The 16103-nt window shown below is 51.7% G+C and overlaps 1 protein-coding gene across 1 annotated transcript in view; it reads left to right on the top strand.

The window, feature by feature from the left end:
- The first annotated feature begins 802 nt into the window (after nt 1-802).
- Nucleotides 803-16103, top strand: part of Trappc10 (trafficking protein particle complex subunit 10) — a 57395-nt gene continuing 42094 nt past the window's right edge. Inside the window, exons 1-3 of the mRNA XM_070030795.1 lie at nt 803-1015; nt 11185-11266; nt 13532-13667. Coding sequence (XP_069886896.1) covers nt 949-1015; nt 11185-11266; nt 13532-13667 — 285 coding nt within the window. The 5' untranslated portion in view covers nt 803-948. The remainder of the gene's footprint in view (nt 1016-11184; nt 11267-13531; nt 13668-16103) is intronic.

A 16103-nucleotide genomic window follows, 5' to 3' on the forward strand; every position in this document is an offset into this window, starting at 1 on the left:
TGGACTCACACTGGGAGCACACCGCTGACCACCGCCTGCTGCACGGACACATGGCAGACACTGCAGACCACCGCCTGCTGCATGGCGGACACTGCAGACCACCGCCTGCTGCATGGCGGACACTGCAGACCACCGCCTGCTGCGTGGACTCACGCGCTGGGTGGACACCACTGACCACCGCCTGCTGTGTGAACTTGCGTGCTGGGTGAATACCGCTGACCACCGCCTGCTGCGTGGACCAGAAGCAAACAGGACCCAGCCTGGAACGCTAAACCACGCTGGCTCCTCCAATCCCCGCCCCTCCGCGGGGAGACCCGGGCCCCTCTGATCCCTGCCCCACCCCTCACTCCTCGCCCCGCCCCACCCCTCCTCGCCCCACCCCTCACTCCTCGCCCCGCCCTTCCGATCTGCCCCTTCTCGCCCCGCCCCTCACTCCTCGCCCCGCCCCACCCCTCCTCGCCCCACCCCTCACTCCTCGCCCCGCCCCTCCGATCCCTGCCCCTTCTCGCCCCGCCCCTCACTCCTCGCCCCGCCCCTCCAATCCCCACCCCTCACTCCTCGCCCCGCCCCACCCTCCGGTCCTCGCCCCGCCCCTCCTCGCCCTTCCTCGCCCCGCCCCGCAGTCCTCGCCCCACCCTCCGGTCCCCGCCCCGCCCCGCCCCGCCCCACCAAGCTCCAGCGCTCGGCTCTCCGCCCCGTCGCGCACCCCTTCCCGTCGGAGGGCAGGCGGCGGGAAGAACCACCCCTTTAAGTCGCGCGCCCCGGAAGTGGTCATGTGGCGGCGCCCAGGCCGGAAGTGGACGCGGCCGGCAGCGGCGGGCGGCGCGGCGGGCGGCGGCTCGGGAGCTGCCAGGGGGCCGCCGGCGCGGCGGAGGCGCGGGTCGTCCGGCCCGGCGCGGCCTCGGGTGCCCATGGGGCGCGGGGGGCCGGGCCGGTGACGCGGGGCCCATGGACGCGGCCGAGGGGTCGCCGCCGCCGGTGATCTACACCATGGAGAACAAGCCCATCGTCACCTGTGAGTGCGCGCGGCGGCGCGGGGGGCGGGAGGCCGCGGCCGGGCCGGGAGGTGTGGCCGCCCGGCCGGCGGCGGCGCGGCCTCGGGCCACCGTGGCGACCTCTGACCTTGCCGGGGGTGACCTCCGACCCCGCCGCCGCGCGCCGCGCCCCTGGCCCTTGGGTGCGGCTGGACGGCGGCGTCGCCCCGCGCGGCCCGCCCCGCCCGCCCCGCCCGCCGGGCGGCCCCGAGGCCCGCGCGCCGCCGTCCCGCGGAGGCCCGGCTCCCGCGGAGGCCCTGCGGGCAGGGCGGGCGCAGCCCCGGGGCAGCGGGCGGCCTGGCCTGGAGGCCGGGCCTCCTCGGGCCGCCGCGCCTCCCGCACCAAGCGTGGGGCTTTCTTGCTGCCGGAAGAAACGACTGGGTTTTCCAAGCGTGAGCTGGGAATGGCCGAGGTGGGCTGACCTTTAACCCCGAGGAGCAGGACTGGGCGCCGGCGCCGCGCGTGCGGACCGGAAGCTCCGCCACTGCCCGCAGGCGCCCGGGCTCCCCTCCCGGGCCGGTCGTAGCCGCACTCCTGCTACTCCCTCTTCCCAGTCTCTGGGTCCCAGTTTGCATATTAACTTGGTCGGGCCTTGGGCTTTGACAGGAGTGGACTGCCTTGGTTCAGCCGTGGCTGGTTCTTCCCTTCTCCCGAGAGAGAGAGAGAGAGAGAGAGAGAGAGAGAGAGAGAGAGAGAGAGAGAGAGAGAGAGAGAGAGAGAGAGAGAGGAGGGAGAGAGAGAGAGAGAGGAGAGAGAGAGAGAGAGAGAGGAGAGAGAGAGAGGAGAGAGTTGAACGCAGGGCGTCAAACTCTTGTTTGGCTTTTTCTGCTCAAAGCGGGTACTGTACCACTTGAGCCACACCTCCTCCACCTGCCAGGATTCTCAGCCTCCTCAGGAGCTGGAATTGACCACTGGAGCCAGGCTTCACCAGAATGTTAGAAGTCTGGGCAGACTCTGCACCTGCAGGTGGGGTGGACAGATATGGCGGAAGCTCTGTTCACGCTCGGATTTGATACCTTCTAGATCCTGGGGAATTTTCTCCAGAAGTGCTGGACGAAGATCCATTGCTGGTAGGGGCACCATGTATCTAGGAATAGTCCCACGGCATTTATCCTCTCCGAGGATAAAGCCCTGAAGCCATGTTGGATTCCGCCAAGACTGATAGACTTCATTGTGCTGGACGTCAGTCAGTATTGGAGACCTTTAATGTTTAGTTTCGTTTGTGTGTCCGCAACAGCTACCGAGTGCCACACCTTCCTGGGTCGGATCAGAGACTTCCGTGAGGGAGGTTTGCCCCTGATTTGTACCTTTGGAGGCAGAATGAGAAACTGTACAGTTCAACCTTTCATTCAGTGGAGTTTGAGAACAGAAAGCGTCTTCAGGTTCAAGTGCAGAAGGGACCTGTTTAAAAGGAAAGTTTTGTGTGTGGTTTTTAATGTTTGGAAAGTTCATGCCTGAGGTTGCATTTTTTGTGACTCTGAGGCTAGAGCTCTGGTGAATGCTTATCCTGGTTTTGCTCATTCTTTATCCTGTCCCTTGTTCACTACATGTGCTTGAAACAGAAGAAAGTCTGAGCAGTGCAGAGGTAGTGGAAATGCTTGAAAAAGTGAAAAAGTCCACAGTGTCGCCCCCCCCCTCCCCCCCGTTTCGACATTATGCAGCACTTTTTGTTGTTGTTGTTAGTTATTCCTGAGGCTTGAATCCTGAGTTGATTGGCTCAATGTTCTACCACTTTGAGCCCCAGCCCCACTTCCAGTTTGTTGGTGGCTTATTGGAGATAAGCCACAGACTTTACTGCCTTGGCTGGCTTCAAACCTCCATTTTCAAATCATAGCCTCCTGAGTAGCTAGGATTACAGACATGAGCCACCAGTGCCTGGCTGTGGCACTTCTAGTTTTAAAAATGTTTCCACCTTATTTGTAGCATTCTTACTTTGACCCCCACCCCCTTTGAGTACTAAACTCTTACAAGGACTGTGTTCATTTAAAATGGAAACAGTTTGTCACTGGTTTTCAATGGAAACTGGTTGTCACCAGTTCTTTCCATAGAATCAGAACATTAGCTTTCTTGGAATTGAACTGGGTTTCAACCTTTAAAGAAATATGTGCAAATCTGGGTGCCAGTGGCTCACACCTGTAATCCTAGCTACTCAGGAGGCTGAGATCTGAGGATCGCAGTTCAAAGCCAGCCCGGGCAGGAAAGTCTGTGAGACTCTAATCTCCAATAAACCACTAGAAAACCAGAAGTGGCACTGTGGCTCAAGTGGTAGAGCACTTGCCTTGAGCTGAATAACTGAGGGACAGCACCCAGGCCCAGAGTTCAAGACCCATGATGGACAAAAAAAAAAAAGAAATACATGGATGGTAACTGATTCCAATAAATTTAGGAATATGACACTAACAGGTGCATGTGTTTATAACACATCTTACTACATGATATGAAGGAATTTCAAGGTAAATAGAATAGATTGCTACTGGAAAGTCTTGCTGAATTATTTTAATGTTTCCAAGGTACTTAAAAAAAGTGTTTTTTAAACTCTGGGCCTGGGCGCTGTCCCTCAGCTCTTCAGCTCAAGGCAAGTGCCCTACCATTTGAGCCACAACGCCACTTCTGGTTTTCTGGTGGCTTATTGGAGATAAGAGTCTCACGGACTTTCCTGCCCAGGCTGGCTTTGAACTGAGATCCTCAGATCTCAGCTTCCTGAGTAGCTAGGATTACAGATGTGAGCCATCGGCGCTTGGCTCAGTTTAAATACTTTTACCTGCCACTTATTAATCCTGAAAAATGCTCAGTGAAACTGAAAACAAATCCAGCATGCCCGTTTGATGTTTAGGTAAACTAGCATAGGTCCTCCCACCTTCCACCAGTCGTTTCTGCATTACAGGATGAAGAGTGAGGCTGTGCAAAGACAGGCGTGTTCCTTCTCCTGAGTCTGGTTTAGTGGAGAAAGTTAATATCATTCTTCTCCTTGTGGACTGCTCTGTTAGTGTACAGTTCAATCTGTTCAGAAGATCGCTTCCCTAATTACTTTTCACTGGCTTGTTTCGGGGTTTAAACTGGTGGTCTAAGCTTTGAATGGGAAAACAGCAGTAGAAACGAGCAGATCTGTAAAGCTTTGTACTAGGCTGAAGTTGGGGTTTTCTCCTGAAGTTAAATTTGTCAAAACTTGCATGCTGTGATTTTCTACCAAGTCTGAAAATAAGCTACCTGATATGTAGGCAAATAGTTCCTTTTATTACCAGCAGCATAGCTTTAAGTGAATATGTGTATGTGTGGGTTAGTAAAAATAAATGGTTCGTCTTGAAGTCTCGAGCCAGCAGCCCACCAGTAACTGGGCAGTGGCTGGAAACCTCCTCCTGCAGAGCCCTAGGTTGCTGCAGAGTGTGTTGGAGGGGCGGGAAGGGAAGGAGGACCATGCGTGTCTACTCACGGCTTTCCTCTCTCTCATTTCTGCCTGAGCTGCTCATCCAGCATCTGTGTCAGCTCGCAGGTGCAAGTTAGCGTCTAAGAAGAGATACTTAACTTTTCCTTGTTCATGGTACCTTTGATCTCAGTGAATTTTCACGGTGCTACTAGGCTAATACCTAATAATTCCATTTACTAAGAAGTTAAGTCCCAGTGTCTTATCAAGTCTTTTGGAAACAGTGGTGGTTTGATATTAGGAAGCATCTTTGCCAGTGGATGACTCTTCACATGAGTGGCAGGTCCTCATAAGGAGAACCATCCTATCTCCCAAGGCCACCCACCTCTGTGCCGTGCACAGACGGACAGTGGAGGCTGACCAGTTCTGGCCTTTTCTCCTGTCCCACTTTTTCTGTCTGTCTGCTTGCTAGTCTGGTCACATCTTGCCTGTACCTGGTCACAGTATGTCTTGCCAGTATTCACGGTGTGTCTTGTCAGTCTACTCACGGTGTGCCTTGTCAGTCTGCTCACGGTGTGCCTTGTCAGTCTGCTCACGGTGTACATGTCAGTCTACTCACAGTGTGTCTTATAGTCTACTTACAATGAGCATTGTCAGCTACTCACAGTGTGCATGTCAGTCTACTCACAGTGTGCATGTCAGTCTACTCACAATGAGCATTGTCAGCCTACTCACAGTGTGCATGTCAGTCTACTCAGTGTCCATTGTCAGTCTACTCAGTGTGTCTTGTAGTCTACTTACAATGAGCATTGTCAGCTACTCACAGTGTGCATGTCAGTCTACTCACAGTGTGCATGTCAGTCTACACAGTGTGTCTTGTAGTCTACTTACAATGAGCATTGTCAGTCTATTCACAGTGTGTCTTGTCAGTCTGCTCACAGTGTGTATGTCAGTACTCACAGTGTGTCTTGTCAGTCTGCTCATGGTGTGTATGTCAGTACTCACAGTGTGTCTTGTCAGTCTGCTCACAGTGTGTATGTCAGTCTACTCACAGTGTGTCTTGTAGTCTACTCACAATGAGCATTGTCAGTCTACTTGCCACGCTCCTCACGGTACTTTGGCTTTGGAGAACCTTCCTTGGTAAATTGCAGGTGGAGGACCTTATAATTGTTCGTCATTCTTTCTCCCTTTGGCCTGACCTTCCGGCTCTCAGCAAGTATTACCTTGCTCATCTTTGGAGCCTACCTCTTACCCGGCCAGCTCTCTCCATTTCCGTATTGCACCCCGCTGTCCTTCAGCTGGCCTGTCGGCAGAGGGGTCACAGCATGCCAGTCCTCGGCTTGGCCCTCCAGTGGCCATCAGGGCTGGGTCTCTGTCCCCAGCGTCACACAAAACCAGAATAAAAGCAAAACAGAGAACTTGTGAGAGCCTCTGATCCCGGTCGCCCTGTCCCAGGCTGTCCTCCTGTGCCTGGGGTCCCCACACTCGCCTGGCCTTTGTCCCTCTGCTCCTTGCCCTGGCTTTCTCCTCACCGCCCGGGACGCAACAGTTCCTGCTCCACATCACCAAACCCCACAGCCACTCTGGGGACGTGCTGGCTTCCTTCACGCATTCATGTTTGGCTCAGTCCCCCAACATGAGTGTTTGTTTTTTTTCCATATATATTTTTATTGTAAACACGCCGTACAGATTGTTTTGTTTTTGCTTACTGTCTCTCTCCACACTGATTGGGTGAGGATGTGAGGCTCGTCATTGCAGGGTGTCGTGTTCCTGCCGTCCGCGCCAGGACCGCAGTGGCGGCGGGCACTGAGTGTCTGTGGAGAAAGCGTTTCTCTCCGAGGAACTGCGCGTGTCGAGCAGGGCTTCTCACCGCGCCTCCCAGGTAGAGAATGGCTTGGAGCGCTCAGGTCATTTGAGCACGCTTAGCCTTTTGACACAGGCACATTGGTGTGGAAATGGAGGAATACTTGTCAGTCCAGTGAAGGAATGAAGCGGCTGCGCGCTGGGTGGCGTGCTGTGTCTGTCTGCACGCGGTTAGGTTGTCTTATGCAGGTCAGAGGGCTTCTGAGGAGAACATGGCGGTGAGGGGAGAGCCATGTGTGGTTTGGAACGAGGCCCTAGAAGAAGACTCACTTTGACTCCGCAAAGCGGGCTTTAAACCTTAAAAAGGTGTGAACAGAGCTCAAGAGCACAGGGACAGCGCCCAAGCCCAGAGTTCAAGCCCCACTACCGACCAAAAGGTGTGAACAGAGCAGAAACGCAGCAGCAGGTGAGGTGTCTAGATGGGGGGGGGTCAGAGGTGGGAGCACCTTACTGCCTGTCACCCCAGGAGCGCAGGCCACCGCAGCCCGCCGCAGCCCGCCTCAGCACACAGGCGGCGCTCATGTGCGCGCCGCGCCAGGCTGGTGGCTGGAGGGAAACGCCAGGCAGGAGCCTCATGATGGGCGCCGGGGAGCTTCGGGCTGCCGGCTGTACAGGTCAAGGAGTGGTGGTGAACTTTGAGCTGTAGGAGCTCACGGCAGCTCAGCCGTAGAGGGTTTTCCTTCTGCCCAACAGTCCCCTGGTGCTCGTGGCTGTTCATCCCTGCTCTGCCCCAGCGCGCCCTCGTGTGCTCTCTGTGTCTGGAACGGCGTGTTTTCTAGACATTGTGTGTAAGTGACTCATGCCATATGCAGCCTGACATGCCAGGTCTGCCCACCGCCCCACCCCTCGTGGATCTACTCACTCGTGGTCGGATGTCTCTCGTGAGGAATGCTGCCAGGAGCACTGGCCTGCACGCGTGTGTGTGGCGTGTTTTTGTTCATCACGTGGGGGGCCTTGGAGAGAACGGCTGTGCCACATGAGAAGCATAAGTTAGGCTTGCTTTCCAGGAACCCATCCGTCTGTGCCCACGTGTCTTTGCTCCCTGCCCTTCCCTCTGCAGCGCACAGGCCTTCCGGCCCCCACCGCCTCCCAAGCCTGGCTGTCTTCCTCCCCAGAACAGCGAGCCTGATTTCAGTTCATTTGCATTTCCTTAAAGATTAGTGATACTGAACATTTTTGCCTGCTCTTCTCTTCTTAATAGATTAGGGTTTTATTTTGTTTTTCTTCGGTTGTGGGGTTTGAACTCCGGGCCTGGGGTCGTGGGGCTTGAACTCTGGGCCTGGGCGCTGTCCCTCAGCCCTTCAGCTCAAGGCTGAGCCACAGCACCACTTCCCATTTTCTGAGTGGAGATAAGAGTCTCAGGGACTTTCCTGCCCTGCTGGCTTTGAACAGTGATCCTCAGCTCTCAGCCTCTTGAGTAGCTAGGATTATAGGCGTGAGCCACCAGCGCTGGCCAGTTTTTTTTTGTTGTTGTTGTTGGTTGTGGGGCCTGAACTATGAGCCCGGGCACTTGGGCACTGTCCCTCAGCTCTTTAGCTCAAGGCAAGTGCTCTACCTCTTGAGCCACAGTGCTACTTCCAGCTTTTTCTGCTTATGTGGTGCTGAGGAATTGAACCCAGAGTCTCATGCATGCAAGGCAAGTACTCTACCACTGAGCCACCTTCCCAGCCTTGTTCATTTACTTTTAAAACTTATTTTTACTCTACTTACGATTGAAACCAGGGCCTTGCCCTTGATATGCAAGAGCTCTGCCATTTACCTCTACCTGTTCATGTCTAAAAGAGAAGTAAAAATAAATAGCACGAGGAAAAAAAAGGCACATTCTAAGTTTTGACTTTAAACTACCTGTATTAGTTTGTTAGGGCTTCCAACAAAACCACACACTAAACAACAGAGGGTTGGGTTGTGTGTGGTGTCAGAAACTCAGGAGGTGGAGATGGAAGGATTGAGGATCAAGGGCAGTCTGGGCAATAGTTACTGAGATCCTATCAGAAAAACAAGGCCTGGCCGGAACCGGTGGCTCTCACCTGTAGTCCTAGCTACTCAGGAAGCTGAGAGCTGAGGATCCAGGTTCAAAGCCAGCCCAGGCAAGGGAAGTCCTTGAGACTCACCCCCCCCCCCCCCAGGGTTTCTAGTGGTTTATTGGAGATAAGAGTCTCAGAGACTTTCCTGCCCCGGCTGGCTTTGAGCCATGATCCTCAGTGTAGCTAGGATTACAGGTGTGAGCTACCAGCGCCCTGCTTTCCATGAGACTTTTATCTCCAATGAACCAGCAGAAAACTGGAAGTGGCACACTCTGGCTCAAGTGGTAGAGTGCTAGCCTTGAGCTGAAGGACAGCTCCCAGACCCAGAGTTCAAGCCTCGCTACCGACAAAAAAAAAAAAAAAAAAAAAAAAAGTCATGCTTAGTAGTGTAACTCTGTGGACCCAACAAGTCAGGAGGTGAAGGAGGAGGACTGAACTCTAAGGCTGGCTGCGTTCTGAAAACAAACGCTGAAAAGGGCTGGGGGTATGACTGTACCAAGCCTGAGGTTCTGAGTTCAAGCACCTGTTCCACTAAGAAAACAGACAACAAATGATTGTTTTCTCACAGTTCTAGAGGCAGAAGTCTTCCTCCCGCCCTCCCCCCTCCCCCCTTCCTTTCCTCTTGTGGCTCCACCTGGCTTCTCATGGCCATCTTCTAATCCTTCTTAGGACACTTGTCACTGGAGTTAGGCCTGCCTGGATGATCTCTGTGACCGAGTCTTGAGATCCTGAGCTTGTTTTAGCTACAAAGACCCTTCCATAAATAAGGCCACACTCCTGCCCCCTGCTGTGTTCCCTCCCCATCCAGAGGCTCAGCTTGCTGCACTTGGGGCTTCTGGGCCCTCTCTTGGTCTGGAAGCAGCAGTCCCCTTCTGCCCATCTTCCTTGCAACCCCAGGGACGCCCCCATGCTTGTGCGCTCTCGCCTTTCGGGGGATGGTCGGGCTCACTTTAACCTCTTCATCCGATCGACTTCAGAGACTGTCTTCAGAAACAGTCAAGTTGTTCTGACGTGTGTGAAGATTTGCTGGGGACTCTACTGGGTCCGTGCTGGGAACTGAGGCAGGTGGCTCCCTGGCATGTCAGATAAACCTGCTGGCAGATGTATTGTTTTGGCCAATGTATTGTTTTGGCCTATAAGCTATTGGATTAGGTCCCAGGTGAAACATGAAATGTTAGTCATGGGAGAATAGAAGAATTGCTCTTTTTTTTTTTTTTTGGTCCGGTCGTGGGGCCTGAACTCTGGGCCTGGGCGCTGTCCCTCAGCTCTTCAGCTCAAGGCTAGCGCTCTACCACTGAGCCATCTTCCCAGCCCAACCTGCAGTTTTTTTTTTTTTTTTTTTTGTTAATTGGAGATAAGAGTTTCACAGACTTCAAGAATTTCACAGACTTCTTACCTGGACTGGTTTTGAACTGTGATCTTCGGATCTCAGTCTCTGAAGTAGCTGAGAGCCACCAGTGCCCAGCTAAGATTGCTACTTTCTGTTTTGTGTGGACAGGCTATGCCTCCGGCTCTGAAGATTTTCTTTACAGATTCTAAGATGACTACCAAGTAAATGATCATATGAAGAGATATGTTGGGAACAGCTGTTTTGATGTAGTGATAGCTGCGTACGCTGTGGTTGGGCCTGGTGGAGGCTGCGTGTGGTGTGGCACTGACCCACTTTTGCCCTAGTCCTGTTGGGATGCTGCCCTTACCCCTCCCATCTTGTTCCTGCAGCCCAGAAGGCCGCGGTTCCTCGGCCTAGTCCCGTGCTCAGAGGTGGGGCTGGACTGGGGCCCTCCCATCTAACACCTCCCATGCCTGGAGATGTCCCCAGTGGTGGGGAGGCTTTTGTTTTTTTTTTTGTTTTTTGTTTTTAGCAAAATAAGCAATTGTGTTAATGGTCTACACCAATTCCCAATGACTCCTTTAAGATCAATATAAAAGCAATTAGGAAAATGGTTTTCCTAAAAGAGAACCTCTGAGTATAACAATTCTAGTCATCTGTATTAAAAGGTTCCTTTTCAGTTTAAGTATGATATGGTTATGTTATTTCAGGAGAACGGAATGGATCTTTCACTTATTAAAGTTAGGATGAAAGCCAGAGAGAAAGTCAGCGTGGGGCGGGAAGGCAGACACAGCGGCCCCCCCCCCCCAGGGCTCTGCGAGTTGGCCTGGCTGACGGAGGCCAGGCTCCGGCGTGCTTGTATGTTCACTGGCGGAGGGTGCCTTCCCGTGCTTTGTAACCTGTCCTCGCATTGGGGCTCATACCAGCTCCTGCTGGGCCTGGGTGAACGTTATGTGGGGGAGTCTGTGTTCGCTCTACTGCATTGTCTCTCTGGTGTGGCTGTAGAGAGCCGGAGGGGCCCCCTCCCCAGGAGGCTGGGACCCTGCTGGCTGGTTCTGGGTCTCATGGTCTCTTCCCGATGGAAAGCTGTAGCCCCCTAGTGGAGGGTTGGGAGGCTTCCTCCAGTCACACACTAAGGGCTAGGTTTTCTTGAAACTATCCTTTTTTTTTTCTTTCGTTTTGATTGAGGCCAGTTGTGGGGCTTGAATTCAGGGTCTGGGCATTGTCTCTGAGCTTTTGTGCTCAAGGCTAACACTCTGCTACTTTTGAGCACAACTCCATTTCTGGCTTTTTTTCCCATTAATTGGAGATAAGAATCTCTCCGACTGTTCTACCTTGTTTGGCTTTGAACTGTGATCCTCAAATCCTAGTCTCCTAAGTAGCTAGGATTACAGGCATGAGCTACCAGCTCCCGGTCGAAGCTGTCATTTAGAAGCACAGTGAAGGCTTGCTTTGTGCTAACATTTTGCTGAATAGTAAATTCTGAGACTATTAACTATATACCTTGGAGCCAGCTTTACCTGTGTTTCTTGCATAATGTCATAACTGGATTTCTCCCCATTCCTGTTGTAGGTGCTGGAGATCACAACTTATTTACCTCTATTTATCCGCCGCTTTCCCAGCAGCTTCCGAGGGAGCCGATGGAGTGGAGAAGGTAGGACGCCATGCTTGTAGCCCCGTAGATTTCAGAGGTCCATGTGAGCAAGAGAGGCGGTGGAGTCAGAGGAGCGGGGTAGAAATCAGAACCAGCAATGAAGGGGGAAGAGCAAAGCAACAGAGTAAGGGAGCAGAGAAGTGGTGAACAAATGTTGAAAGTAACTGTACAGCTTGGCGGGGAGGGTCAGGAGGGAAAATCCTGGGAGAAAATGAGGGAAGAGATGACACTGTTCAAACAGAAATGCACCCATTCCCTTCTGTGTAACTGTAACCCCTCTCTATATCACCTTTACAATAATAGTACATCTTAAAAAAGAATGGAGCGGCTTCTCATAGTCCACAAGCCTTGTTCTTTACCATTACTTTCTCTCTCTTTTTTTTGTCAGTCGTGGGCTTGAACTCTGACCCTGGGCTCTTCAGCTCAAGGCGAACGCTGTACCACTTGGGCCACAGCGCCACTTCTGGTTTTCTACTGGTTTATTGGAGATAAGAGTCTCCAGGACTTTCCTGCCAGAGCTGGCTTTGAACTGTGATCCTCACATCTTAGCCTCCTGAGTAGCTAGGATGACAGGCGTGAGCCACCAGCGCCCAGCTGACTTTCTTCTCTTTTACTTGTTTATTGACTGTGGTGCTGGTGATGGATGGATGGAGCCCAAAGCCTTGCGAGCACACTAGGCAAGCAATGGTCCCGAGCCATGTCTCCAGCCCCTCCCCTTGGAGTAATTTCACTAAGATAGGATAGTATTTGTGGGGAACGTTTGGGTTTTAACTTGTCAGTACAGGGGGAAACATTTTAGTCCTAATCAGAGTGTATACAATTTCTAGCTAGGCATGTCTGTCCGCATACTCTGATTATTGTGGTGTCTGGGGATAGCTTCTCCAGGCTTCTCTGGTGAATGTAGTCTCTTGCGGTGCATGATTACAGTGTCTTACAAGGCAGTCATTTAATTGTTAATATTTAATATAAAGAGTACAGAACTATGAAAGATGCTCTTTGAGAAAATTGTTTAATACACAAGGAGGCCCCGTGCTGCTAAGAGGAGAAAACAGTTCACTAAATGGAAGGGTTTAGTACTGGAAGAAGTGGACTAATCTCTATAAAGGGTTTCAAATAAGTGCATATTAGCTAAGCATTCAGAAAGAGAAAATATATGTTCAAAAACACAGGAATGAAAGTTATGAGGAAGAAGAGAGATAGAAGAACTGTTTTGACTTAATGCATGCATTCATAGCTTTGCCTTCCTTTTTTTTTTCTTTTTTTTTGGGGGGGGGTTCGGCCGTCGGGCCTGAACTCTGGGCCTGAGTGCTGTCCCTCAGCTCTTCAGCTCAAGGCTAGCACTCTACTACTTGAGCCACAGCGCCACTTCCGGCTTTTTTCTTATGTGGTGCTGAGGAATCGAACCCAGGGCCTCGAGCATGCAAGGCAAGTGCTCTACCACTGAGCCACCTTCCCAGCCCCAGCTTTGCCTTCCTAAAACCGCACCATGTAGGAGTAGACCTGACTGACATAATGCATGAGAACAGGTTGTGGCCCTTTTTTTTTTTTTTAAGTTGATCCTGGGGCTTGAACTCAGGGCCTGGACTCTGTCCCTCAGCTCTTCAGCTCCAGGCGAGGCTTTACCATTTGAGTCTCAGCACTGCTTCCTGTTTTCTGGTGGTTTATTGGAGATAAGAGTCTCACAGAGTTTCCTGCCCAGGCTGGTTTTGAACCGAGAGCCTCATATCTCAGCCTCCTGAGTAGCTAGGATTACAGGCGTGAGCCACCGGTGCCCAGCCCCTGAGCTCCTTTTACTCAAGGTTATCATTCTACTACTTTGAGCCAGAGTACCATTTCTGGTTTTATGGTGGTCAGTTGGAGGTGGGTCTCATGGACCTTCCTGCCCAGGCTGGCTTTGAACTGTGTTCCTCAGATTTCAGCCTGCTGAGTAACTAGGATTACAAGTGTGAGCCACTGGCACTGGACACAAGGAAAACTATTATTGGAAGTCGGGCAGCCTTGGATAGGCTGAACACTTGCAGGAGCACATCATTATGTACGTCTTCTGCAGTGTAGTGAGAGGTTTTATGGAGAGGACACCTTGATATTAAAATGTGAGCTAGGTCCCAAATAATTCAAACACGTATTTGGACAGATGTAATTCATGGTCAATAGTCTGTATGCTTCTGAACTCACAGGATTAAATTTTGAGTTGTTCACCCCCCCCCCCCTTCTACTTTACATTGTTTAGTTGTGTCCTCAGTGACTTTAAAACCTTGTTTATAGGTCTTATGGCCGGGCTCCAAAGATGATTCATCTAGAATCGAACTTTGTTCAATTCAAAGAGGAGCTGCTGCCCAAAGAAGGAAACAAGGCTCTGCTCACGTTCCCCTTCCTGCACATCTATTGGACGGAGTGCTGCGTGAGTATCCCACGCTTCCCACGCTTCTTGCTCAGTCTGATGGGAGCTGTTTGCTCCAGGTTTTGCTGAGAGGAGCACAGCTTCTCGGGGCTTTGTCCCGTGCTTGCTCTGGGTTCTTGTGTATTCTAGCTTTGTCCTGTGTTTCTGCTATGCTCAGGCTGTGACGCTCATGGAGCTTTTGGAATACCTATAAGTACGTGTGCAGCAGGCGGCCAGCTCAGGCCTGCTGGGCGGGCACTTCTCTCTCCCCCTCTCACCCAGTGCGGGGGTGGGGGTGGGGTGGGGGGGGCGTGTGTAGGCCGTGCCTGGCACGCAGAGGTTCATACTAGCATAACTTTAGTGAAAGATGATTTTTAGATTGTGTATCTTACTTAAGGTCTTAGCTAACTAAAGATGACGACTGATTTTCACTTTTGTTTTCTTTTAATAATTTCATAACTGGGTTCTGTTCTATCTGATAGCTTCAGTTGTTTCCTGTAAGTAGGTGCTATGGTGTTGAGGGTCTAGAGGGTCTAATTTGCCTGTCCAAATGAACAACAGATTGATCTAACACTATTTTTTGATAGTGTGTCTATTTTTCACTTATCAGAAATGTCAACTAACTTAATTTATTTAGGCTAGCCCTGGGCTTTGAACTCTAGGCCTGGGTGCTGTTCCTAAGCTTTTTTTTTTTTGTTGGTCTGGCGCTTAAACTCAGGGCCTGGTGCTGTCTCTGAGTCCCTTTGTGCTCAAGGCTAGCATTCTATTACTGGAGCTAAAGTGTCACTTCTGGCTTTTTTCTGAGTAGTTTATTGGAAATAAGATTCTCATAAACTTTCTTAGCTGGACTGGCTTTGCACCTTGATCCTTAGATCTTAGCCTCCTGAGTAGCTAGGATTACAGGCCACCAGTGCTCTGTATGTCAACTTTATTTTAACCAGTATATTGTATACACAATATTAAGACACTTCTATTTATCACAATCATATTCAGACTTAATTACACTTTTTTTTTTTTTTTTTTGGTTGGTCATGGGGCCTGAACTCTGGGCCTGGGCGCTGTCCCTGAACTTTTCAGCTCAAGGCTAGCACTCTACCACTTGGGCCACTGCGCCACTTTCAGCTTTTTCTGCTTATGCGGTGCTGAGGAATTGAACCCAAGGCTTCATGCATACAAGGCAAGCACTCTACCACTGAGCCACCTTCCTAGCCCCTTAATTACACTTTTGTAAATCATATCAATCACAATTTTTTAAAAGTCAGCCTTAGTTGGTTGCTGGTGGCTCATACCTGTAATTCTAGCTACTTAGGAGGCTGAGATCTGAGGATTGTAGTTCAGTGCCAGACCTGGCAGGAAAGTCTGTGAGACTTTTTTTTTTTTTTGTCAGTTGTGGGGTTTGAACTCTGGGCCTGGGCGCTGTCCCTCAGCTCTTCAGCTCAAGGCTAGCGTTCTACCACTTGAGCCACAGCGCCACTTCCGGCTTTTCTGCTTATGTGGTGCTGAGGAATTGAACCTAGGGTCTCATGCATGTGAGGCAAGCGCTCTACCACAGTCCAGTCTGTGAGACTTCTATCTCCGGTTAAGTACCAGAAAACTGGAAATGGAACTGTGGTAGAGTTCTAGCCTAGAGCAAAAGAGCTCAAGGACAGCACCCAGGCCCTGAGTTCAAGCCCCTCTCCATCCCCCCCTCAAAAAAAAGCCTCCTTGATAGCACACACTTCCATTTGTTTGTGAAGTGGACAAATCCTGTTTCCTAAAGAGGTGACTGTACCAACATATCCTACCCACGTGTCCTGTGTGTCCCACCCCACGTGTCCTGTGTGTCCCACCCCACGTGTCCTGTGTGTGTCCCACCCCACGTGTCCTGTGTGTGTCCCACCCTGAATGTGCTCTGTGGAGCTGGGGCTTTCCTCTTTTGAGACGGGGCCTTTATATTGTAACTTCATCTTGGGTGGATCTCTAATTCGTAGAATCGACACTCGGTTTACTAGAGTAAGTCACAAAGGGCAGTGCTGGTTCCTCTTGGGAGGCTTCATCTTTTTTTTTTGGATCATGAGGCTTGAACCCTGGACCTCGGCGCTGTCCCTCAGCTCTTCAGCTCAAGGCTAGTGAGCCATGGCACCACTTCCAGCTTTTTCTGCTTATGTGGAGCCGAGGAATTGAACCCCAGGGCCTCATGCATGCAAGACAAGCACTCTACCACTGAGCCACCTTCCCAGCCCGGTAGGCTTGTTCTTAAGACTCCAACCTACTAGGGCCTAGGTTGGGCTGCTTTGGCAGCGCTCGGTTTGTGCCTAGTAAAAGGATTGTGTTACCCTCAACCCTTTTTGCTCTGAGAGAGTGCCTCAGCAGGGCTGCTCTGGTGCCCCTCGGGCACTTCTGGGCAGGAGGGGAAGGGAGGGGAGGGCACTGGCGGTGCTGCAGCAGGCCAAGGCCCTTCTGTTTCTGCATCCAGCC

Source organism: Dipodomys merriami, unplaced genomic scaffold (assembly GCF_024711535.1).
Source record: "Dipodomys merriami isolate MVZ:Mamm:240054 unplaced genomic scaffold, mDipMer1.0.p SCAF_2, whole genome shotgun sequence".
Lineage (NCBI taxonomy): Eukaryota > Metazoa > Chordata > Mammalia > Rodentia > Heteromyidae > Dipodomys > Dipodomys merriami.